Here is a 27,062-nt window from a genome sequence, read left to right as displayed (position 1 = left end):
ATATTCTGACAAGCTAAACATTGCCTCACTTCCGCAAAACACTTCAGACTGTATGTGTTCAGACATTCTGTCTTTTTAGTGAAGGCCTGAGGTCAAAGCCATTTTTAACTCATTTTCTCCCTGCTGCTTTTCCAGGTGGAATATAGGCAGACACTCCGGAGGCACCTCGGAGACGCACATTTTCCACTATGAACCGCGCCTTCAACAGGAAAAAAGGTGAGCAGAAATAACCAAATGCCCATCGAGTTAATGGTGTTTTGCATCGCCTGTTTTATCTACAACAACTGACTTTTTAGACATCTTAGAGAGGAAAACTATGGGGTATGACAAACTCAGATCTATCTTTGATATGGGACCATTTTTACTGCAAGAAAACAATTATATGAAGTTATTTTAACATTTACTTTTAAGGGGGCCTGGACAAAAATGAACAATCTTTCAGTAGTGTTCGTTTAAATGTAATTAGACATTAAACGCACCACCAATTGACACAATTAAGATAATTGTAATCTTGACAAGGAGCACTGCTTAGCATTTGAAAACAGTTGTATATAGCCTGGCTCTGGAAATAATTCCCAGACATTAACAGGGTTATCTCAGCCTGGGAAAAGAAAGTCTGCAATAGGGAAGTGTTGGGTTCTAAAGAAACAAGTTCTATGCGGTATAAGGTGGCTAATATGAGTTCTACCCTGTTGTGTTGTCAGAAACGTAGGATCCAATATGTGCTGACCCACAATAGATAATAAAAGTTAGGCTCAGTTTTCTAATCTGTCTCTATTGTGTCTACCAATCTTTTGGAAGTTTATTCAAAGTTCCTTTTCACAAACTTTCTTAAACTTTAAATTACATTTCTCTGTCTACAACACGAAAGAGATGAAAGCAACAATACTAAAGAAATGTTATTTGACAGAAGGCCTTTATTTGAAAATAAATGTCCTGCTGTACTTTTGAAAAATGTGAATCATGTATCCCTGACACTGTTTAATGAATCTACCATCTATGAGCTGAGATCAGAATGACCTTCGTATTTTTTCTTATTTCCTTTTGTTTATTTTAAACCAGAACTGTGAACAAAAAGCTGATGTCTGTGCTACAAAGCCAGTTCCACAAACCCAGGGTATCTTTTCGTTATCTGGCTTCACTTACCCAAACAAGCGTGACTCCTGCCAAGCTTTCACACAATGGTTGTTTTCAACTAAGTCGACCCCGGGTTACCTAATCTAGTCGTTAGAACGCTCACAGAACGCATCACAAACTATAATATAAGACAAATACAAAGACGTTAATCACATATAAATGTATCCTATTGTCACAAAATGCCTCAGTAATATACCCTTAGCAATGTGATGCAAGGCAATGCATACCTTTCCAATGTGTCGCCTGGCAACATACGGCACTAGAAGCTGCCACAGATCAGTCAGTCAAGTCAAGGCTGTGCATCTAGTTGTCATCCCGATGTATGGCAGCCAATAAAGGCCTTCCAGGTCGTGTCATGGGATTTATTGGGGTCTGTAAGTGAAAACGTGATTTAGGATCTCCTTGAGCCAACTATTATGTGAGGGGGGGGCGGAGAGTGTGCTTCCACTTAAATAAAAATGAGACGTCCAGCTAATAGAGTTGTAAAGTTCCCGGGATGACCTTGTTAATTTGAAGCCCCATGCAATTAATTAATTTGGCAGGACAATAATCTCTTCACACTTGAAAGCTCCAAATGAAATAAATGGTGTGATGTTTGTGTTTATTATTCTGGTTGATTAGATGATTTTATTATTTGGATAAATATCACATACTGGGTGCCTTCAAAGGCTGTATCACTGACACTGGATCGCAATAAAAACAGCCCCAAGGGAAATTATTATTTTCCATAAAATATGTGTAAGACAGCAGAACTGTCAAAACAAGCAGAAAAACATGCCAGGCGTTCACATGTTGGACATTTAAGGCGGTTGTGCAACGCTGCAGAGTGTTGAGGTGACCCTGCCAGACTGCAGCAGAAAGGATATTTGGGAGTGCAGTTTGCAGAACAGCTTGAAGTGTTTACCACCATCTGTCCTGCTCCCTCTGGTGCTGATCAACAGACCTGGAGGAGCCCTGGACGGTGCTGGGGAAAGTGTCCGGGCCCAGGTGCAGCGACTGGCTTGATGATGTTTGGGTGTTATAATTCACTTTTACCCAATCAATTCCATAGAAAAAATCTAAAGATGGTAATCATGGAGGGTGCAGTCCCTTCACACCTCATATACAATTTCCACTTGATTGCACAGGATGGAAATGGCCCAAGTCCATTTATTTCTCTGTGAATTCTAGTTGATACCCATGCTGTACAGTACATCTGCCTGTGCCTATATTGTGGGGGCATTTTGAAAAAAGGTAATTGTGGGGGGGGGGGGGGGGGGGGGGGGGGGGGTGCTACTGCTAGTGGTGCACGCTCAGGTACTGCGGAGCGTATAAAGCTTAGCAGACTCTTCACGCTAGCGAAGGATCACTTCGAGGCTACTGTCCCGCAGCTCCTACCTCTCTGTTGGACTCTGTCGCAGCGGGGCTACTGCTGTGCTGCGGAGCACATAAAGCAGACTCTTCACAACGAAGGATCACTTCTTCTTCAAGGCAGGGAAGGTTTCACAGTACACAGTCTACTGTCCCGCAGCTGCTGCCTCTCTGTTGGACTCCGGTACTGCACATTACTCACGAGACGTTGTAAATAAATGAGTGGGGGGCGAACGGACTAACCACTCCACCAACGCCACAGTCACCCCCGTCGTGCGGGCCGGATGAGAATGTCCACATCCGGCCCGCCAGACATTCTCCACCGCCAGTTGGTGGTCACTGCAGTACAGTATACAGTTGTCTCTTTACTTGTTATGCATGTCTTTGCAAATTAAGGAGCTGAACCCATTCACCCCTCTGCCATAAAAGTGTGTTAAAGCCTTTTTTTTACAAACAGGACAACAGTTATCTGAACTCCATGCTTCATTATAATGTCTAAACCCCAACAGATGCCTGACCCTAAGGCTTCTCTCTAAATGTAATTTCTGTTGTTACAGTCAGTCTATTGTAAATGGTTTCAAAAGGTCAACAAAAGACAGCTTTTTCTCCCAGAAAGATAGAAAGATTTTTTACTTGAAAGCATGTGCCAAAATATACAAAATATCTGGGAGCGTTCACGTGCATGCCTGGTATATTTAGCTACTGGCATGTATGCTCAGTGGACCTCAGTATTTGTTCCTTTCGCCATTACAAAGTGGCTGTTGATGAGGAGATAAAACGTTACTTTAAAGTTTAAACTTTAAAGATTTTAATTGAACAATGTGAACAAAGGCCTTTAAATGAGGTTGGGTTTTTGAACTAGCTGGTATCTCGAACTGGACGATAAGAAGATGCTATAATTGTTCCTCTGGGCAGGACTTTGAATCGTATTAGAATAGATTTAGACGAGCCTGGTAGATTGTTTCTTTCAAAGATTTGATTCCTTAGAAAACATGACTTTTCAGTTTCTTCCCAAATTTGACTTTGTGGATGAAACGTTTTACATCAGTCAGAAACATCATTTGGTGTTTTGTTTGCATCTGACAACCTCCCCCCTGAATAATAGTTGACTTTCTCGTAGAGATTTCACATTCGACTAATTTATTTATGCTGTGTCTTTTCGGTTAACAAAGCAAATAAAAGTTAAAGATCTTTTTTCACAATATCTCCCTATTTTGCAAATAATTTGATGGATAATCATATACTTCCAAGTTACTGTCACAAGTACAGTGAGAAATTCAATCAAAATTGACCAATTGAAAACCACAGATGCTTGAAATTTGAATGAACACCCATTAATCAATGTTTGTAGTGATCATACATTTTTCATGAAAAACAAAGTATGGAACACTCCATCTTATTTTTATGCCAATAATATCAAATAAGCTCTTTTTTTCATATTTGACCGAAGGACACCAGGAAGGTTAATAAATGTACCACTATTTATTTAATTGAGTTAATTAGGCAATATGTATGTATTTGGTTCCCCAACCGATAGCCTTGCTAGCTAGCTAACAAGAGCTATCATAACTTTTGGTGAGGGCACAGCAGCTGTGTGCGATTTGAGACAACACTACCCAGTGGAAATGTGCACACTGCACCGGTATTTAACCTGTTAAGCCCCTGTCACACTGTCCCAAAATTGACACCAGATGGACACACGATAACGTGAGCGGTGGCAAAATCTTTGGCATGCCAAAAAATTGCTGAAAGACCTTGCGAAGGTTCATTTTCGTGTTGAATTTGTGTGTCCATTTTGCCCTCCGTTAGGCAATCGTGAGGGCATCTTGTCAAATCGTGGCGTCTTCGTCTTTACTTCGTGTGATCATCGGTGCCATCGGGCATTTTTCGCCTCACGAAGACAATACGAAGGCAACAAGAAACTGCCCGATTGTCTTAGGAAGGCAACACGACTACGTGAAGCCCTCGCAATGTAGCCATCGTATTATAGTACGATGCCATCGAGATTGCATTTATTGCACAACAAAATCATGTAAACATATTAGGTAAATAACCCAATTTGTGTTCTGTGAAACTGAAAAGGATATTACATTGTTTTTGTTACTTTCATTGCAGTTGTATGTCTTAAATGCAGTGGCGAGCCGTGACTTTTATACCTAGGCCCTCTGACCCCCACCTCTTCCCTCTGAAAAAAAAAAGAGTTATTACGTCACAGCGTATACTTCAGCGGAATATCAAAACAACGGCCCGGGGTGCAAAACTCATCAATGAAAGCGACCCTCTACAACACAAAACAACATCTGTAAATAACCCAATTTGTGTTCTTTGAAATTGAAAAGGATATTGCATTGTGTTTGTTACTTTCGTTGCAGTTGTATGTCTTAAAGGTGGGGTAGGTAAGTTTGAGAAACCGGCTCGAGATACACTTTTTGTTATATTCCATGGAATGCTCTTAACATCCCGATAGCAATGAATATCTTAAGTGCTTTGACAAAAAATCCATACAAAAATGTCATCTGTGGAAGCCGTAGTAGTACTGTAAAAAGCACGACCAATCATTTTAGCGGGCCCGGCTAAAATAACTGGATGGCCTACCTGCCTGTCAGCCTTCCATCTGTGCACAAACTTATCTCGTGCCCTCATTGGTCATGTGCGCGTTTGTGTGTGTTGGAGGAGGGGCTCTGTAAGGAAGTGGCAGATTTTTTCCGGTTGTGTATTTTCAAATTCTAGCGCACTCGAGCTGGTTTCTCCAAAATTACCTACCCCACCTTTAAGTGTAATTTGGCATGCTTTTATTTTGAAGGTGAGTTTACGCTGTTGACAGGAAGTTGTTGTTGCTATGGAAACAAGAAAAGCTTCACAGCAGGCGGAACTTGTCATAAAGTCCGCGATAATAAAACCCACCCATTAACCCTCCTGTTGTCTTCGGGTCAAATCTGACCGATTTACTACTTTCATCAATCATAACTTTTTTGTTTTACATTCGATTGCATTAAGGCTTTATGATATCCTTCACAGTAGACATTTGAACATATACAATTGCTGATCACCACTTTCATTGAATTTTGGATGATTTAGTCAACTTTGTAACACCCATGGTGTTCCCGGTCAAAAATGACCGCCATAAAGAAAAGGAATTAGTAACCATCCGGATCAGATAAAACACACACACAAACACCCACACACACACACACACACACACACACACACACACACACACACACATACTATAGATGTGTTCCTCCCCCCTTATGTGCCCAATCCCCCCATGTGAATCACACCTGGCACCATACCTGGCACACACAAACACACACGCACACACACACACACACACAGAACAATTTGAAACATTTCCCGCTCTTATGTGCCCATCCCCCCACATGGATCACACCTGGCACACGCAATACATGTTCAGTGTCTGTTCTTTGTATATTTACTGCAGTTTTTCATGTATACCAATAGTCTGATACAATATTTACAGTTTGAAAGGGTGTTAAATGAAATGTGGTGATGATTAATGGTTGTTGTGTTAATGTAATAGCAGTTAAAATAGGACCGGTCAAATTTGACCACAAACACCAAAGTAAGGGGGGGGGAAACGAAGACAATAGAAGGGTTAAGAGGGAAGATATGATTGGTCAATTGTAGTCATTTGACATTACTCTCTCGTTCAGTTACTATAGCGGGCCCTCTGTGAATTTACAGCAGAACCACCAATCAGCTCCTGTCTTCACAGTAACTCGCAGAAGAGCTTCTTTCATTTAACCCTTCACATTCAAACAGAAACTGAATAGGCAGATTCGAAGGATTCATTTATTTGGAAATGTTATTTTAAATACAATTAAATCAAGTTATTTTGGTAAAACTAATGAAAAATAGAACTAAAAAATATCTTTTAAAAAATATCTTTTTTTTTAATGTTTTTAAATATTATTTTGTAGAATATCTTAGATGCTTTTATTTTTTAAGGCGAGTTTACGCTGTTGACAGGAAGTTGTTGTTGCTATGGAAACAACATGATGGAGATAAGTAATATCTGTTATCTACATATAAAGATGGAGAAAGTAAAGAATAAAGTGTTTGTTTAAATGTTAGCACCCCCCGAAGAGGCACAAGCTCTTACGTTGAGTCTGGATACATTCTAAATCATCAGTAAAGTCTACGACAATATTCTCGTGTGTGGTTCGGTTCGGGTGCCATCGTGTGGCCTTCTGTAGGCATCGTACTTGCTTCGGCTGTTGCTTGGCTGTTGACCAACTTTGGGGCCATCTTCGTGCGAAATTCACAATTCCATATTTGTGTGTCCATCTGGTGTCAATGTTGGGACAGTGTGACAGGGGCTTTAAGCCCTGAGCCTGTTTTTCAGGTTTCAGGCTCTAAAATGACATGCCCAGAACAAATGACTATATCTTCACTTCTAAAAGGGGTAAATTAATAATCTTTTTTCTCAAAGCAATGATACACCTGTGAGATTGATGTAGAAAAGTCAGAATCAATATAGATATTTTTATTTTAAAGTAAATTCAGATTGAACATAGTAAGAAAATGTAATTATAGTTTCCATCCAAAAATAAACATTACTTATAGTGAAAACCACTCTTGAATGATGGGATAGTAGGCTAAAAGCTTTAGGAATCCAAACTATAACATATAATAAGTACCCTGTATCAAGATTGATGCAAAACAAGTGACATTTTTATTTATTATTTTACGTCAGAATGTATTATGGTGCATTATTCACCAATGTTTGTTCTCAAAAAACAATGCATTGTGTGTAATACAACTGTGATTTTTATTAAATTAGTTCGTTTTTAAGGAAGGCCAGAGCTTCAGCTGTGTCAAAGAGATTGTTCCCTTTAGTTAACGTTATTTAAAAGATAATTATATTCCTATTTGATTAAGTACCCTTTATTGTATTACGGACCCAAAGAGCTGAGCGTCCATTCCCATTGGATAACGGAGCATTTTACACCCGGAAGTAAGTATTCTCCTTATTGTCCATTGATTTTATTTACAGTGATATCTGCACTACTCATCAACTCAAAAACACCAGATTATCCTTGTTAATTACACAACATTGATTGGTTTAAATTGTGTACAATGCTTTTGTATTTTCCCCTTTCGATTCGGAGAAACAAATATTTGTTCGTAGTGTGTGGATGGCAGAAGGCACTACACTACCCAGAATCCTCAGCTATGGGACTACACCATGTGCTTAGAACGTGTCCTACCCCCCCCCCCCCCCCCCCCCCCCCCTCCTTAGGTTACAGGCTCCTCCAACAGTGCAACACAATAAAACAGATAGGCTACACAGAACAAATAGTGCAAGTAAATACAAAAAGAAAAATAGTAAAATAGTAAAAAGTGAAATTGTGCAATACGAGTCTATATACAAGTGAGTGGAATATGATATATTAGATAAATAATTTCTAAGTAGCAGCCAGATGAATGTTATGGATGTTGTTTCTAAGTTCAGGTGTTTAATTGTCTTATGGCCTGAGGGATGAAACTGTCCCTGAGTCTGGTGGTTTTAGTCCGGATGCTGCGGTACCGCCTGCCAGACGGCAGCAGACAGAACAGTTTGTGGCTGGGGTGATGGGGGTCTTTTATAATCCTGAGGGCTTTCTTTAAGGTTAACCTGGTATTTTTACTCCACTACATTTATTTTAGTTACTTTACAGATTTGGATTAATGATGTGAAATATAAACAACCCTTAAATCAGACTTTAGTTACACCTGAGTAAAATTCAGTGAATTCAGCCAACAATCAGGCGAGATATTTGGTAGTGGGTGCTTGAGAAGACTAAATATTTATCTGCAGATCCCTATAAAGCATATTCATTACTCGTTATTCTCTGCTAATAGTTAATTAAAAACTGTATATAATGGCTATTTTGCACATCCCTTTCAAGATTTCAAGATTTTCTAAGGTTTATTGACTTATCATATACACAACTACGGTGTAGTTATGCAATGAATGAAACACTTGGGTCACAGGTTCATCAACAGTGCATCACAAGACATCTATCGATATCTGTGTACCTCCACCATTAAACATATTCTGCACATTTCTTATACTATCTACATACATCTTATAAGAGTATAATTAATATGTATAATATCAGTTAAAATAAGTGCTTCAACATAGTTAACATTGAAGGAAAGTTGATTGTCAAGTTCCAAAACAAACCATGCAATATATTAGACGTTAAGTACTTTGTCAGGCTTAATATCTGTAGATACCCCCAAAGCTTTTTTCTTATTTAAAAGAAGACCTTAACCTAAAGTATTCTTTAATGTTTAAATAAAGCCTTATAAGTTTGTCTGTTTTGCACATCCTCCTATCAGGCACTAAACTGTTTTATTGTAGAGATCACTTCTTCTTGATATTTTCTATTCTATATTATTTATATCATTGACCTTCCACTTTCCCACTATATTAAGAGTATGTACTCTTAATATTTAAATGTTTTCATCAAATATAACACATTCAAAAGTGCTTTACAAAAATGAAAGACATTAAGAAAAAGGCATTTTAAAACAGTCATTAAAAAGCAACACAATCTACCTGCATTGCAATTACTCTAAACGTGTAATAACGTGCTTTAACCAGTAGGTGGTTTGGGTTAAAAAGCTGTCAAGTTTACAGTGTTAACAAAATAAAATATACTGCTGTTTCTGGTTTAGTTTACGACGGATATATTCTGTTATTGTTTTGATATTTGTAACACAAAAGCGATGTAAAAAACCCACAGCAACACAGAAAAGATGGTCTTAACATGACCCAGCGGTCTAGTAGTTAATAAAAAACAATAATATCAAAACAAATTATTACTACTAACTTTATTGTGAAATTAAAATAGAATGGTAAAAGAATAGTTTCCGGTCCATTCTGAGGCCCGATCTCTGTAGATAAATAAAGAACTACGACAGATGTGTAATGTTTAATGCAGCCAAACCATTCATTACAATGCATTCATGTGATGACTTTCAAAGAGTAAAGCAAGCACTGCTGAATAAAGTATGATTTGATCTTTTACGAAACGTTTTTTTTCATTGGAATGCAGTTGGAGGTCAACCAATCACAGAGCTTGAGGCAAAGCGGAACAATAGCTGAGGATTCTGGGTAGTGTAGTGTCTTCTACCATCCACACACTCCGAAAACATATTTGTTTCTCCGAATCGAAAGGGGAAAATACAAAAGCATTGTACACAATTTAAACCAATCAATGTTGTGTAATTAACAAGGATAATCTGGTGTTTTTGAGTTGATGAGTAGTGCAGATATCACTGTAAATAAAATCAATGGACAATAAGGAGAATACTTACTTCCGGGTGTAAAATGCTCCATTATCCAATGGGAATGGACGCTCAGCTCTTTGGGTCCGTAATACAATAAAGGGTACTTGATCAAATAGGAATATAATTATCTTTTAAATAACGTTAACTAAAGGGAACAATCTCTTTGACACAGCTGAAGCTCTGGCCTTCCTTAAAAACGAACTAATTTAATAAAAATCACAGTTGTATTACACACAATGCATTGTTTTTTGAGAACAAACATTGGTGAATAATGCATCATAATACATTCTGACGAAAAATAAAAATTATTATGAATACAAATAAAATAAAAGAAGCCTCCTGTGAGTTACTACAAGCTATAAAGTAGATTTTAAAAACGTTTTATAGAATAAAAGCTCACTGCTGAACGTTGTAGAAATGCGTGTGTGCACCACGACAAAGGAGCCTCATTCACTTTACATTGGGGTTGTTTGCGTGGTGCAGTCACGTAAATGTAGCAAAGTTCGTGACTCCACCACGCACTGCGGTGTTAAGGAGTCGTGGTGGAGTCACGCATTCTGGTGAGACCAGGTTGTGTATTTGCCATATCTCTGGAACCCATTGGTCGATGTTGGTGATTGACACCTCTTTTGAACTGTTAGAGCCAATAGAATCGAGGGGAAGTTCCTAAATCCATCTAAACATTACCATTGGTGAATGAGAGTGATGCGCAGCCAGCATGCCCAAAACCGGAAGCTGGGTTACAGCTCTCATACACTCTATATGAAAACTACTCTTATTGCCGTAAATGTTATGATGGATTATCAGCCGTGAGACACAGTTTCGTGAATATTGTTGTTTTTAGCCCCCGCCCCCGGGGGTACCAGGCTTAACAGGTTAACGGGAAGAAACTCAGCTATCTGACGATATGAACCATTTTTACCGAAACGAAACACAACTCTAATGCCAAGCCTCTGAATAAGCGAAAGAGTGCTAACGCAATTAACTCACGGTAGCAATATTTTATACTTCATCGGATCTGAACAAACTAGATATCATATGAAAGCTGAGATTCCACAGATTCCAATGGTATAAGCGAAAGCAAGCAAAGACAGCACACAACTTTACTTTACGGGGCCAAAACGGCAAATACGTCTTACCTTTGCTGTTTTCTGATCAAAAGTCGTGTTCAATGGCATTAAAACGCATAAAAACGCATAAAAACGCATAAAAATGCTGCTGAAGGTTAATCCAATGTGTCTGTGTCCTTTTGAAATGATTACTGATAATCCATCATCATATTTATGGCTGTAACGGTCAACATAGAGTTCAACATGTGTGAAAAAGGTGTTTGTCTTCTTAATGTTTTGCACCTGTCACGCATGCCTCTGCTCCTCTTGGCTGTGAGAGTGAAGCCTGTCTCTGGCAGCAGGCCCACCCCCCTGATTTACCTCCCTCTTTATCTTTGTAGCTGGCTGTGTTCTGTGGGCCTGATCACACCGAGCAGGTAATGCCAATAGGGATTTTGATCATCTTTATCTCCAGTATTTATTGCTCCGTAATCTCAGACGTGACTTGCACTGAATAGTTGGACAGAGTTCTGGTGAGCCACAGAGCAGCAGTTTAGAAAACAGAACTCAGGCTAGAAAAGTGCACTTATTGGACTTATTGGACTGCAGATCTCCCCCGGCTAATGTTCTTTCTCCATCATAACATTCTGCATGTGGTATTTATCTGCAGATGCTCGACTTCAAAATGAGACCAAACTTTTCTATTGATGACTGATATTTAGCCACATTGAAGGCCAAACATTTTCCAGCAACAGACTAGCTAAGGCTTGTTTTTATCCTCGCCCAGCATGGAAATGAACATTGTTAAAGCAAAGGGGACTCAAAGGGCAGTCATTGATGGTATAATACAGTCAATAAAATCGGTTTTTTTAATATAATGAAAAAGGTCATCAGCATACAGTCATAAATTAGCACAATAAATATCAGGTGCATGGTTCCATGTGAATATAATAGCATGTGCCTATAAGTGAAGCAACCATAGGGGCAAGTGGAGGGCTTCCCCGGGGCCCACTCCTAGCAGGGGCCACCTACTGAGCCCCCATATTTGGACCTCAGGTTTATATTACAGCTAAAGTTAGAAAATGTAGCAGCCACCTCACTATTGGATAGAACGATAAACCAGCACAAAAAAGGCAATGTTCTAAACAGACACATACTGTACACAAACTAACAAAAAGGAAGAAAAATATCAAACTTAAAAAATGACTCAGCAGAGCACTAGGCATTATGGGAAATGTGGCCTGTCACTACAATATTTAAGTTTGAAGCATTATATTGATCTTTGCCCCTTTGCCCTTTGTGGGTTTAATCTATAGGCTGGGAAATGGAGAAAAAAGTAGCCTACAAATCGGGTGCATTAAAAAGCAATGAGCAGGAGAGTAAGATAAGTTTAATTGCATCCTGTGCACCTCTTACATTTGAGTTCATGAAGTCTGAGGCTTAAACATTTACAAGACAAAGTGGTTTTCACCATGAAGTAGAGGCGGATGTTTTAAAGAAGTGAATGTTGTGGAGGTTATCTACAAATTATCCACAGTCCTGAGTTGGAAAGTCTTGGTTCGTGCAATTAAGGTGTTAAGGATGGTGAAGTCCAAAGGCATTTGTTTTTTTTCATTCTCATCGATGTGATATCTAAAGAAAACCTTGATGATTCTTTTTTTTTTTTTTTCATATTTGGCACATAGTGTCCCCACTTATACTTGGATAAGCCGGTTAGAATTTTTTGGACAAAAGTCAAGGTCTTTTTGGGACATAATAATATGACAATTTCCCCAACAAGTTTAGTAGGGTAAAATAATGAAGTGATGACATTTCAGGGAGACATGGAAGTATAATACAACATGACCAATTAGCTGAGGCATACCGCCACAAGATGGTAAACCTGACGAACAACATTCCGTGAAATTTTAAATGACATGGAATTGTCCAAATAAATATAATGGTCTTAATAAGACATCCAAAAGACAAAACCCCCAACCATATTTGTATTATGTTATTTTACCTATTATATCTGTAAATGTACAACAGTTGATGTATGTTGGTTTGCTGATTGTTGGTTCAGTTGCCATCTAGGGTGTTTGCCGCAACATTTAAAGGTGGGGTAGGTAAGTTTGAGAAACCGGCTCGAGATACACTTTTTGTTATATTCCATGGAATGCTCTTAACATCCCGATAGCAATGAATATCTTCAGTGCTTTGACAAAAAATCCATACAAAAATGTCATCTGTGGAAGCCGTAGTACTGTAAAAAGCACGACCAATCATCTGAGAAGGTCCGGCTAAAATAACTGGATGGTCTACCTGCCCGTCAGCCTTCCATCTGTGCACAAACTTATCTCGTGCCCTCATTGGTCATGTGCGCGTTCGTGTGTGTTGGAGGAGGGGCTCTAGAACATCCCTCTGTAAGGAAGTGGCAGATTTTTTCCGGTTGTGTATTTTCAAATTCTAGCGCACTCGAGCTGGTTTCTCCAAAATTACATACCCCACCTTTAAGGGATTATTTGCAGACCCTGACGCGAACTCGTACTAAGTAAATCAATAATTTGACACAAAATATTGATATTAACATGTTTGTACTGATTGAAGAACTTTCATTACGAAAGAAAATAGAACATCCCACTGAATAGCACCAGTTGGAACTGTGTTCCCGTTGGTGTTTACTTCTATCTTATATGTCTCTGTTGTCGAGCTCTTTGTGTCTTTAACGTCTTCCCTCCCTTTGCACTGCTTTCTTGTCCTTGTATGAAAAATGAAAACTCTAAACATATTCTATAATGTTTTCTGAAGGGAAGGAAAAAATGTGTTTTGTTCAGCCAAAGCTGATGTTACATTGAAAGGACTTGCTGAATGTCCATATTGACCAATCAGAATTGAGTGTTCAACTAAGCCTTTCAAAAAGAATCCTAAATAAATCACACATAGTCCCTCGACCTCAAAGAAGGAGAATCTTTGTGGAGTAACAATAAGAACAAATAAAATGTTGGATGAAGGTGGCATTAAAACATTTATATAATAAAATGTAATGTCTGTTGCAGTGCTATGAGAAATTGCTACATGTCCAGTTACAATGTCCCGGTGATGTATTAAAGAAACTCCCAGACTTATTAATTCTATTAATGATTGGAAGCACGCACACAAACTGAAGCCACAGTGTGTGTTTTTCTGAGCTGGAGAAATCCTGTTTAATTTCATCGAGGTCAGTGCAGTGTGCTGCATCATATCTGAGCTAATTGACTGCAGTAATACATATTTCACAATCCTGTCACAGCAACAGATGGAGGCTGGTGATAAAGCATGGTAGAGCAGAAGAATATCCCAGAAATGACGCTCCAATTTGCTGTGATTAGACACGAGACGGGGACAGTGCACCCGTCTACATTCTATAACAGCTGATATTCTCTTTTTTCATATCTCTCTTGTGCTCTCCTTCCTCTACCAATAACAGAACAAACTCAATGTATAGTGTTTCCGTATTGTGAATATAGGGTTACGGACGGTTTAACTTGCTTTGTTCCGCCCTGATATATTGTAAATTGTGCTTGTCTTACTTTTTAAATGTTATATATTAATATATATATATTTTATATTTAACATAGTCATTGTGAATCGATCATTATTTTGTGTTTCATCTACACAAAATATTACTACAAAATAGATTTTCTACTTTGTTTCCTCACTTTTGAACAATGGCCTTATTTCAGAACTCCCAGAATCTCTATGTCAATGATGGCTAGTGAAACCGAGCCAACTCAAAAGTGATTGGACGGATCATTCGGGTATGGTCATGGACACTTATTCATAAAAATGGTGACATTCATATCATTTTTAAACAGTTTTTTTATTAAGGTCAGATGTCCTCTATCCATCATTGTGAAGGAATCGACAGAACGCGCTCATACAGAAAATGAGATGGCTAGAGGATACACAGGCCTTTTAATTTCCTCATGGCCTTGTAAGCTTTGATGCTGGACAATATAAATGCGTCTGAATGATGCTCCAGAAATGTACCCCGCTCAAGAAGTCATGAATGGTTAGCAATATGATTGGAAACCAGATACATTCATAGTATTTTTTTTTCACTAAATGTAATTAAGGCATGCATAATTGGAAGGACACTTTGATGTTAAGGGAGAGTTCGGTGCTTTATAGTGTGTGTCATTGCCTGAATGTCGTCTTGCTGCTTTACAAATCCATGTGTCCACGATCCTTGAGCGTTTCTTTTCTTGCCTCTGTGTAATCCGTATTAGCCTTGAATGGACCAGAAATATTTGTAGCAGTTGATCTCCCCATTAAATTGAGTGAACCCTTTCAATAGCTTCTCAGCGTAATGGAGAAGTGGCTTTATATGAACTTACAGGAGAAATCACATTTGCATGAATCCAGACAGAAACCCTGGCTACCATCCTGGACCTTGTGATATTCACTTTTTACTGTCGGAGAGGTTCAGTTCAGTCCGGCTGTATATGCATACTACAGCGTTGTTGTTTTATAGTGTGACTACAGTGCAGCCCAGAAGCTTGGCCCCGTTAATAAGACATGAACTCCCGTGAAAACATGCCTCGTCAACATTTGGAGGAGGTTTTAAAATATTGACAATAAGCTTTTTTTGCCATTCATTTCAATGTTTTCGGTATCTTTATCAATGTGTATAAAATGAGGCTCTTATTTAGTGACGGTTCACTTTAACAGTTGATGGAAGTTGAGAAGACTTTATCCCATGTAGCCTGCCGTGCCCTGCTTTTGATTTAATGCTTAAACATTTGTGAATTTATACAGTTATTCAAGTCTAATCTTTGCATATTTACTGAAACATAATATAGTACAATACTCTGCAGAATACTGAGCCCTGCTTTGGTTTTGATGTTTGGTTTTGTTACCAATGTGCAGGTGTGATTAGATTTGTATTACGTATCAGATTTGCTGACATGATGCAGGTATACAGTATATTTTTTATTGCATTGAATTTCACAAGCACAAGCATTGACCATGCAAAACGTTCTTCTTTCTACTTTGGAAGATACAACTTCACCTCCTGTTCCCTGGGCGCTGTATACAAGCTACGCACTGCTTCTAATAATGGTATATGTGGACAATACATTTCGGTGTGCGGTGTACATGTATATTTGTGTGACGATTGAGGAATTCATTTAAATCCTCTATTTCCATTCCACTGTCACTGTTTCGATTTGTACTATTTATGTCAAACATAGTTGACATATGGAACTAGATGGATATCTTTTTTCCCCTGACAGTTTGAAATGCTTCACCTCAAAGTAAGACATGTCCTATATGGCATCAGTTGAGTGTGGTCCTGTCCCCTCTGCTCTGAGCCCGTCTAAAGTTGTCTCTGCTGATGGAGAGCTGTGCATGCCCAGCACATTTATTGTGTGTCATTGATTGAGCGCTGCAGTGAATTAAGCTATTGCCTGCCCACTTCTGGAGACCCTATAGAAACGATTGTGTACTTATAGGGCAGCACTCAAGCTCTATGGGAGCTGAGCTGGGAGAATATTAAAGAGGGCAGACCACAACACTTATTCATTGAAAAATATATTGTTTTACATAGGGTTGTTATTGTTGTTTTATCAGTAGTAGTAGTAGTAGTAATAGTTATGTAAACTATATGTTACCCTTTATCTGTATTTACCTGTTTTTTTACAAGAACTGCACAGACGAAAAGACAAGGCAATAAATCAGACTATAACTAAATAAACGTGTTTTAATGTTGGTGGTTAATTAGGAGTATGCCAAACACTTTTTTCTTAGGCAATTGTTTTAAAAAATGTAGCTGCTTTGAAAACATCTTGTTGGCCATTTTTCTTTTTAATTAAATTATTTTCTGTAAGATATTATCTTTGACCTTACAATATTTGAGGTGAAAAGGGATATGCATGAGAGCATATGAGGAGCAATGTATGTAACAGACAATATGGAGCCTGGGTAGGAGGTAATATAATAACAAAACTACTTTTTCTGAGATAATAGTCCCCAATAAAGGAACCACATTGCTTTACCTTCCACGTTTGGATCAACCTCCTCACATACACCGCTGGTTAGCATGTATAATGCATGTAGCCTGCTCGGCACATTTTCTTTTTCACCCACAACGGTCCTTCGGGAGCATATCTTATTGACTGTGAACCCCCTTTATCACCTCAGTGCCTGGATCCACAGTAGAATGTGAGATAACGGGAAAGAACAACTGTTAGCTTGTAGATAAGGGGAGATAGTTAGTGGTAACGGCCTGATAGATCGAAACATCAATACATTCACAAATGACTTGTCTCTTTTCCCAAGAATACCACGATACAAAGGCTTGGTAGGCCTGTAGTGCAGTTTCTGCAATATAAAATGTGTTGTTTATTTAAAAAGGAGTAATTTCCAACATTTTTGGTTTCTGAGTCATAGCTTGGAGAAACTTTATATCTTGTAATATTCCATTGATGTGAACTGCCCAACGCTTCATGTGAATAGAGTGACATATTGCAGCATTCCTTCTCAGAGCCTCTTTTATTAGCCAAAGCAACACAAATGCTGTTGTTTGTCCTATGACATAATGTGTAAAGCACTTTGAATCGCCACGTGCTGAAAAGTGCTATATAAATAAAATTGCCTTACCTTGCCTATGAAAAAAACATGTACCTCTGCTCTGTGCAATTATATATATATATATATCTTATATATATATCTTTGAGAATCATTGTAGATTCTATTCCACAGACTTGCTAATATATATATATATTTAGTAAGTCATTTATTTTTCAGCGTTGTGCATCAAATGGGGCCCAGCCCCAGGGGCTCGCAAGACACTGCAAACGTAACAAGCTGGAGCAATAACACAAGCAACAAATAAATAAATTATAATACACCTCCATGCATTTCAAATAAAGTCAAACCATTTCTAAACAATATGAATACAATCCGTCTCCACAGCTACTGAACATAACATCTGAAGCACAGCAGTGCCTGAAACAAATCAGACACAAAGCGGCCTCCTACGCATTGGGGGGAATTAAAACAACTGAGCCAGGTGAAACTCTCTGTCTGTGAACAGGTAATGGAGTCTGCATTTATCAGACAGAACAAAGTTTCCATTTTCCACTGCCGAGGGCAACATACCACATCTCAACTAAAGACACACTTCTGTTTATTGCTCAGGTTAATGGGGACAAAGAGCTCTGGATGGTGAATACACAATATCAAACTCTCAACAGTTGCAGAAACTTCTTAACTTGCATTCTTTCTGCTGGCCAGCAGGGGGTTGCTCCACTGGTTGTAAAAATAAGTTGTATAGAAGTCTATGAAAGAATGACCCTACTTCACACACTTCATTTGACTGCCTCAGTAACTATTTCCTGACAAGTTTATGATCTCATTTGCTATAGTTGAAAGTCTTCGTCCTTGCGTTATGATGTTAATTTAGTAAATGATGGTCCAATTTGGAGTAAACTAGATGATAGAGCCGGGTTTAAGACATGGTTTGCCCGTGATTGACAGGTTGCTACAACACAGTATCGCCTCGTTTGGGTTTTAAGTTCTTCAAAGGTAATTGTAACATTTTGGTTGCCTAAAAATAAATGTTGCCTTTTGCTTCACTTCTGGTTCCAAGGAACATAGTTGGGAAAACAATTTAATGACAAAATGCATTATGGGTGATATCACAGTAACCACATCCTCTTCTTAAAAACAATCTATAATTAATCTAACTGATTTTTATTGTCAGGATCAGAAATGTTGACATTTTCAGAAACTGTAAAAATATGAAAGGGGAAAGATGACGTCAGCTATATCTAGTAACAGTAGTTGCTGGAGGGTGTCAGCATAAAGGACATGTGACCTTTATGCTGACACGTCCTTACTGGTCCCACAGGAAACAAAAATCTGTCAGAAACAATGCCACCCTGTCTCCAGAGACCTGCCTGCAGTACGACACAGAGAGGAATCGACACTTCTCAGACTGTCATCCCGTGAATTGTCCCTCATCTCCATCCAACACCTGACAACTCAGCCTCACAGAGTGACCTTCAGCTGCCACCTCATCCACACGCCTCAACAGTTACTCTTCACGTTTTGCAACCCGGACAGCACTTGTACCAATCTTGGCGCGCTCACGTACATGCCATTTTATGCAGCAAAGTGAGAGAAATAAGTTTGCCCTCCCCCTCCAACCCTCCTTCTTTTAATCAGTACAGTGTGTGCTGACGCCTTGGAAAAAGTGTCAGCCTACCTGCCATGCCGCTGTGTCAGCCCTCACCACTCTCCACCTTCCTCATTTTGGAATTTACAGTTTATACCCCTCCTTAGCGGTACAAGAGAGGAGGAGATGCATCATCCTTCGATCAACTTTAATTCAAGAGCATATTGATTGCACCTTGGAGGAGACGGTTGCAAGGTGCAAGCAAGGGATAATCTCATTGCACAGCTGTTAATTAAATTGAAAATGTGTACAATGTGAGTAGTGGAAAGGATCCGAAGTGTGCTAGTGGTACTGCATTCTTATTTCCTGCCATCAAATGGACTTCGGTGGAATTAAACACGACAAGCATTGGTTTCCTTGTAAATAATATGACGGCTAATCCAAACATAAGCAATCACAATTAAGCAAATGCAGGGCACTAAATGAACACTAATTAGAAGAGACTTGGAATTCATTAAGCCACTTAGCCAACAACATCAGTGTAAACAAAGGTGTTAGCATTAGCAGAGGACAAGACCAAGTTGATTCACATCGTCGAGGCTTGATTCCGCGACCGACCTACAGGAGCCCCCAAGGTCACGGTCATGGGTCTCTGGTCCCAGGATTCATTAGCAGTCATTTATGAAAGGGAAATGAAGGAGGAAATGGATGCTTAATCAGTGGATCATTAAGAAATGTGGGAAAACATCAATGACCCATAGTGACCTCGGACCCTCTGCTCATTTGGTTTGTGACTGCCTTTGTGGTAATTATCATAACAATTGTTTCATTATATCATTGCAATTTCATTTTAGATTTAATGACTTTATGTCATAGTTTTTTCTGTTTTCTGAAGAAATACTAATGTATTGGGGTTCTGGTTGGACGATGTGTTCCAACTGGCCATCATCAGACAAACAATATTCACACGTGTGCATCTCTGTGTGCTAGACTGTGCCCCCCCTCCCTTCGCCCCACCATTACAGAAAATGTGTCGACACATTCAAGAGAGTGAAAGCAGCATTGCCCCTCGTCTAATTGCCACTTTTAATGTGCCCTTGAGAACTTCCTGTAGCCCCCGGCTGTGCAGCGAAGCTACTCAGTGACCAACCAATCAGACTGGGATTGTAAATGTGTTGGAGAGTGAAGCTGTTCCAGAAAAAAAGCATTTTTCTCAGTGAAATCAATCAGTGTTAAACAAAAACTAACTAAAAAGCCAAAGCTTTGATCAGGTCGACTTTTGACATTTCTCTTTGGTTTGGAAAGCTTGTTATATAATTCAAATTTCTGTTCCTAACTTCCTTTTTCTGGGATACTTTTCAGTGTCCTATGATATTAAGTCCTCGCCCCTTTTTACTGGGATTTAAACACTGATACTGATGTTTGAGCCTCTGCCGATGTTGTTAAATGAGACCATGGATTCTGATTTATTGAGCGAGCTGTTTGTATCTTTTCAGATAAATCATGGATGCACACCCCGGAAGCGCTGGCCAAGCATTACATCCCCTACAATGTCAAGGTATGTTCCAGAGCTTTGTGACTGTCAAATATTTCAATACACAAACCCAGGAGAATTCTGCTGTTAAGCAACGGTGAGGCTTTGTTGGTCCCCACATGGAAATATCGAATCCATCCTTTTGTTGCTCCCATCTTTTTGATCCTTAGCCAGCTTTCTGTCAGGCCTATCAAACCCACGCCTCTGTCCAGGTGTCCCATGATGCATTTCTCCGGAGACAACCAGGTCATTTGTTGCAACTCAGGCTGACAAATTCGCTTTTGTATTTGCATGGCACCTGATGAAACCCCCACATTGCCCAACACCTTTTACCCCTTAACATCGATTTAATTTGTCAAGTTAAATCATTTAAGCATCACTTGATGATTTGGAAATGTAATGGTATGCCACGGAAAATCAGACCTGTAATCTTGGTGGTGGGGGCCACCATCCAAGTAAAGTTACCGTATAAGCCTTACATTACGAATGTATTTGCATGCTAGTTTGCTTGTTAAGATGTCCTTTAAGCTGCCAGAGTAAATCACATGTCCGAGTGTTGCAGATGGTTAAACCTACCTGATTCTTCAGTGATCATAATAATCGTTATGGCAGCTAAACCTGTTATCGTTATCAGTAGTTCATGGAACTCCTTGCTAGTCCTATTAAGTTACAAAAAAGATGGCCTTGCCTCCTTATCTCCATATGTTTCAATCATGGCTTATTTACAGTGGGTGATAGTGATATCAATCAACTAGGCTCAGCATGTAATAATTGAATAAAATAAAATGTAATTTTTTTACAAATGCTTAAATATCAGCTATATATGTTTTAGGTATATCCCCAGAAAATAAATAAATGTAGGGGCCCATGGTTTGGGGTTAGGTTTAAGGCTAGGGTAACTCATTTCATTTTCAAACAAAAGGAATATGATGGAGATATATGGAAAAATATAAGTAATCATGTGAAAAATGCTCCAAAAATGCCTCCCTTTTCAGCATTATGCAGTTCTCCCAGACTTTCTCCAGGGTTGGCAGCTTTGCTTCAGTCTGAACTGTTGTAATGTATATTTTACTAAATGTTATCTTCTGGAGCAGCTGTTTTCTCTGCTGTGATGGGGGAAAGTTGCACTTGTCAAACTTTTATTTGAACGGGTTTCTCTGTGTTTCAGCCTTCCTGATCTGTTAAGTTATTAATGAGTGGGGGGTGTTTATATGAAGTGACTCACGCTTCTGTCAAAGCCTGTCAGAACTGGTCCTGACACGAATAGAACTTGAAATCAGACGCCGCACTGGAAACATGGCATGTGACAAAACACTTTCAAAAAAGTATTTTTCCAACATTTCTTGGAGGACAGTACTGTATAACTTGGCATCACCTCCCAGTGTGACAGGGTTTTCTGCTTAATTTCGGCAGAGGGTATCTCTCCTTTGAGGCGATGTATCTGTCAGCCTACTTCCTCTTGGTTTCTAGAAATGTTTTGAAGGGAATGTGAAAGAGCTCCAAGATGACTGCCTTATACAGTATGCAGCAAACTAGAAGGAACCACTGGCAGAAGACACGTCTCTAATATCAAAGCATATTGTCAGTTCTTACTGTCTCCAAATAGTCGGCTTCCACTGAGATGTTGCCTTTCTCTGTATATTTGCTAAGATCTGAGTACAGCGCTCATCACTGAAGGAATTGGAGGGAATGAGTCAGCCAAATTCTCCCTGCTTTAAAGCAGTCAGAATGTCTTAAATAGAGCCTGGTTAGTTATTTACTGTATCTTAGCCGTGGTTAGAAAAGAGAAGGACCCCTGAAGAAAAGACATAATTCTTCAATTATTCGATCCATTCATTCAATGAGATCATAAAACTTCTCTGTGTCTTGAATCACTTTTGATTTGATGGCACTACTGAACTACCTGCTGTATTTGACCTCTTCTCATGATCCTGAAGGTTTTCCCCCAGGCTTTCTGGAAGTAAACCGAAGATAAAGTGTGATTTGTGATGCATAGTGGAAAGCTGGGCTGTAGATACTTAAGTGAACTCTAAAGGCCCAGACACACCGGGCCGATTTCGGCTGTCGATAGATGTCTGTTCGTCGATGAGTGTCGTGTCGCCCTACTCAGATTGGTGTGTCCCGCACCGTCGTGTCTTTTCGGCCGTGCCGACACCTTTTTGGCCAAAAGGCTGTCGGTCAAATAAATCACTCTGATTGGCTGTTCAGCTAGCGAATCAGTGCATGAGAAGCGAAACGGAAGTGAGGGACCCAAACAAACGATTAAGAAGGCGCACACAAACGGCTATTCTTTTTCATTTTCATCTCAGCTGGACGCAAGAGTTTATTTTTCATCATAGCGATCTGGAATGAAGAAACCGAAGACCAACACACACGCTATTTGTTGTTTGTTTATATCACGCAGTCTGTTCTTCTTCTCTCGGTTATCACCCAGTCTGTCTTCCGGTTGTTGCCTCTTTTGAATGACGAATACACACTACCGCCGCCTGCTGGTAAGGAGAGTTATTGCCACTCACGCATGCGCAGTTCGTACGTGCTACTTGGCCGTCGGCTGAAGTCTTTGCGGTGTGTTCCAGTGCGACTGTTGGCCAAGACGCAGGAGACGTGAGGCCACACAACAGTCGTGTTCCGTCGGGACGTGTTCTTTGGTGTCAGTTTGGTGTGTCTGGGCCTTAAGGTTCTCTGTTTCACAGTAGAATACATACATGGGGTGTATGTCTTTTCAGTTCATTTTAGCATGTGTTCATTTGCCTGTGAATACTTTCCCAGCTAAGGTTTGAGAATTTCCTATAAACAGAATTAATATGGTCAATTGTAATGTGACAGTTACGCTTTTAGGACTGCAACTTGTGATTATTTTCATTACCCCATTAATCTGATGTTTGTTTGTTTGTTTTTTTGTTTTTAATTAGTTTCCGTTATTGTTTAGTCGATAAAAAGTCAGAAAATAGTGAAAAAACTGCCATTTCAGTTTTCCAAAGCCCAAGGTCAGATATGGAAATTGTTTGGTTTGTAGTGCAGTCTACAAAGATATTTCATTTTAATTATCTAAAACAAAGAAAAGAAGCTAATCCTCAAATTTGATGAGCTGGAACGACATAAGTCCTGATAACAATTTGCAATAGAGTAATTTCTGGTTCATCTACAACACATTTAATTTTAATTTCCTAAAAAAAAACCTTTCTTTCATGGAATGAATAATATGTTTTGATAATTATAATTTAGAGAAAGAATTTAGGTTCTTGGACTTTCTTATAGAGTTATACGCAGTTATCCATTTCCAAATTGCCTTAAAGGAACTGCTCCATTTGAAATCAAACGTGGGGAAACTGTAATTGAACAGCTTTCTGAATAAATCGGATATGGAACATTTTAAAAATAACTTTGACGTGGGATTAAAGGAGCTTCAACAGAACCTCAGCAGGTGTCTTCAGCACAAATCTTTGCTACGCCTTGCTTTAAAGTGTCTCACAAAGAATAGATTATCCATATGCACTGCTGTGTTTCCCTGATGCTACGTCAGCTGCAATGTCAAGTCATTGATAAGTCAATGGACGGAATATTAATCACCAACCAGTTTGATAACTCATGAATCAACTGAAGTTTTTCAAAGAAAGATGGCAAACATTCTCTTGTGTCAGCTTTCCAAACATGAAGATTTAATATTATTTTTTGTTGACCGTAAACTGAATATCTGTTGAGTTTTGGACAGTCATAAATAAAACTGGCTGTTTGAAAACATTTCATAGCGCTGTGGGGGAATTGTTACAGACCATCCTATGCTAAATATTTACCCTGTCATCAACAGCAACCAGTTTTATCTGTTTTGAATATTACGTTTTATGTTCATGTGGTAAGATTACATTATAGACTTTCATCTACCTGAGCCATACTGATTTAATGCTCTGAAACATCTTTGCTCTGACATGCACTTGTATTTGGCTGCTGTACAAAGCTGCCTGTGCTTTTGAAGAGTTTCTGTTGACCTTTGTATGAAGCAAGTGCAACTGACCTCACAACGACAGGAGGAGATGACCTGCTGAGAGGTTTCTGAGCTGGCTGGATGTCTAACATCAATAATCATATCACAATCTGAAACCACTTAAAATGCATACGACATAGATCCTGCTCTTTCTAGAGTTGTGTCAAAAAAAGGATAGAACCCTTCAATCAATGGCGAGCTGTGCAAGGCCGATGAGCTGAGTTCTTCATTGTATCATGTCAATCAAGCCATTTTTCAGACATGGCTGCCATGGAGATGACATTTTTGAGCATGGTTTGTAAAAAAATAAATAGTGGCAACAAAATAAAAATATTGCAGTGTCTTACTTCTATCCTGAATTCATTGATATCTTTTTGGACCCATAGGGACAGTGCAACAAGCTGTAAACACAAACTTAGTCATGTTATCACGTAATAAAGTTGATATGGCAAACTCTACTTCTAGCTCCGTTTTTGGTCTCACCAATTTTAGGGTTGGGCCATGTAAATATGTTATGTTTTCAATCTGAATTTTACCACTTGACAATAAAAGTTCAATTCAACGCAGTGGCATAGTCCTCATCTTTTCTATTTGCCTGATTTTTTTTCTACTACTTTTAGCTCAGTTTTTGGTCTCCACCACCAATTTTAGGGTTGGGCCATGTAAACATGTTCCGTTGTCAATCTGAATTTGACCACTTGACAATAAAAGTTCAATTCAATGCAGTGGCATAGTCCTCTTCATTTCTTTTTGCCTGATGTTTTTGCATTGGAGGGGGGAGAGTCCCCTTGAATCCTCATTGCGGGGTCAGGAGTGGCGTGTCTCTTGGCTGAACGCACCAGGTGATGGATGAGCCTTGAGGCTTGGTCTACGTTCTGGAACCTCCCCAGTCGCCTCCCAGAATGCACTGGTCAGGAACATGGCATTCTATTCCGGGCATCCTTCAGCAGCGCGCTCATACGTGTTATGTCCTGAAGTGTGCAGAGTACATTTGTCACAGCAGTGCTGACACTTTGGAGCCTCCATCTGTTTCTGGCTCTTTTGGTAACTGCCATGTTCTCCTGCATCGTTTAATTTAGACATGGGGATAATGTTATAGGTTCTATGTAGAGTACTTATTTAAATATAAAAAATAATTGTTTTACTCCTTATATTTGTTTGTTTAAGTGTGTTTTGGCATGCATCTTCACAGACTTTCATAATAATGGTAATTATTGCCCACGTTCATTAAATGCCCTAACCAGGAAATCACTCAAAACGAATACTAGCATTATTACTTGCAGTATACATGTTTGTTCAACAGGGAACATGCATGGTAAACATACATTTCAACATTGTAAATCTGAGGAATCTTAGAGAGATATAGATACATGTTTTTCTCATGCGCTGGTCAATTTTAAAAGTCAGGGTTATTGTTCTTTCATAACATGAAGAATGAAACACCTCAGCCTGAAAGCTCCTGTCTGTTTACTGCAACTAAAACATCCAAAACACACATTTAGATGTTTTATTTTACAAACCACGTCTGTTTTCTTTTGGAGATTTGTTAAAAATGTACCAAAGCTTTGACTAAATGATGCCTGTTTTGCATATTGGAGTTAAGATTTCAGAAATGTGAAACTACAAGACCCCCACGTCACTTGGGGTAGTTTTATACATAAGTTATGGCAAATATGGATCTTTTAATGGCTGTTTACAGTATTTTTTGACATACTGATAGAAGTCACCTTTTAAAAACTTGTAATCTAATCTGTAAAGAAAATAAAACAAGAATTTTGAACCTGGTATTATCTAACCTTCATGAAATGTATGCAAATGAGCACATATTTAATAAGATAATGCCTCATTTGCATATTAAACACAACATTTTAGAAAACGAATACCCTTTTCATCTGGGTTGTCTCCTTTAAACTCATGTTTTCAACTCCATTCCCCGGCCATGTAAACAATAATTAAAACTGCTTATGAATAGTATATTATGTATATTGTTAACAGGATGCAGAAAAAAAATGAACCTTTGATTGCCCTTAAACCACCTTTTATCACCATAGAACAATACTAATATCTCGGGATGTTTTAGAGAGTTCGATTTTTTGTTTGGCTTTAATTGAAAAAGTGGACTGGTCGACTATGGGCGTTTCCCCTGCAAACCAAGCTTTGAGATGAAATGGATGTTAGCTAAGCCAAGTCACGGAGCGCCTTACAGAGTCGGCTGTGTGGAGAAACAACCCCCGTCTGTCTGGGCTGTATGAGCTCCAGTGGGAGACATTGTTATTCTGTTTTCCCCAACCTTTAAGGGGCTGACACCAGTGTTTATGAAGTCTGATATTGGAACGGGCTACACACATTAAGCTCAGAGAGGCACTGAAGCAGAGTGTGTGACTGCAACACTTACTGCATCTGCTGCTGCCAGATGGAAACACCATGTTCAGGCTCAGAGGTTAATGGCTCCATCTGTTGGACGCTGGCAGAACTGCTGCTGGTGTGTGTGTGTGTGTGTGTGTGTGTGTGTGTGTGTGTGTGTGTGTGTGTGTGTGTGTGTGTGTGTGTGTGTGTGTGTGTGTGTGTGTG

The 27,062-nt window shown here is 39.1% G+C and overlaps 1 protein-coding gene across 4 annotated transcripts in view; it reads left to right on the top strand.

Annotated features, from left to right (window-relative positions):
- Positions 1-27,062, top strand: part of LOC117485955 (PTB domain-containing engulfment adapter protein 1) — a 120,435-nt gene that overhangs the window by 80,217 nt on the left and 13,156 nt on the right. For all 4 annotated transcript variants that reach the window (XM_034134664.1, XM_034134663.1, XM_034134661.1 and 1 more), the window contains 2 exons: positions 136-216; positions 20,472-20,533. In XM_034134664.1, coding sequence (XP_033990555.1) covers positions 189-216; positions 20,472-20,533 — 90 coding nt within the window. In that variant the 5' untranslated portion in view covers positions 136-188. The remainder of the gene's footprint in view (positions 1-135; positions 217-20,471; positions 20,534-27,062) is intronic.

The sequence above is a fragment of the Trematomus bernacchii genome, unplaced genomic scaffold (genome assembly GCF_902827165.1).
Source record: "Trematomus bernacchii unplaced genomic scaffold, fTreBer1.1, whole genome shotgun sequence".
Taxonomy (NCBI): Eukaryota; Metazoa; Chordata; class Actinopteri; order Perciformes; family Nototheniidae; genus Trematomus; species Trematomus bernacchii.
Note: the sequence above shows the minus strand (reverse complement) of the source record. Positions and strands in the feature narration are given on the sequence as shown.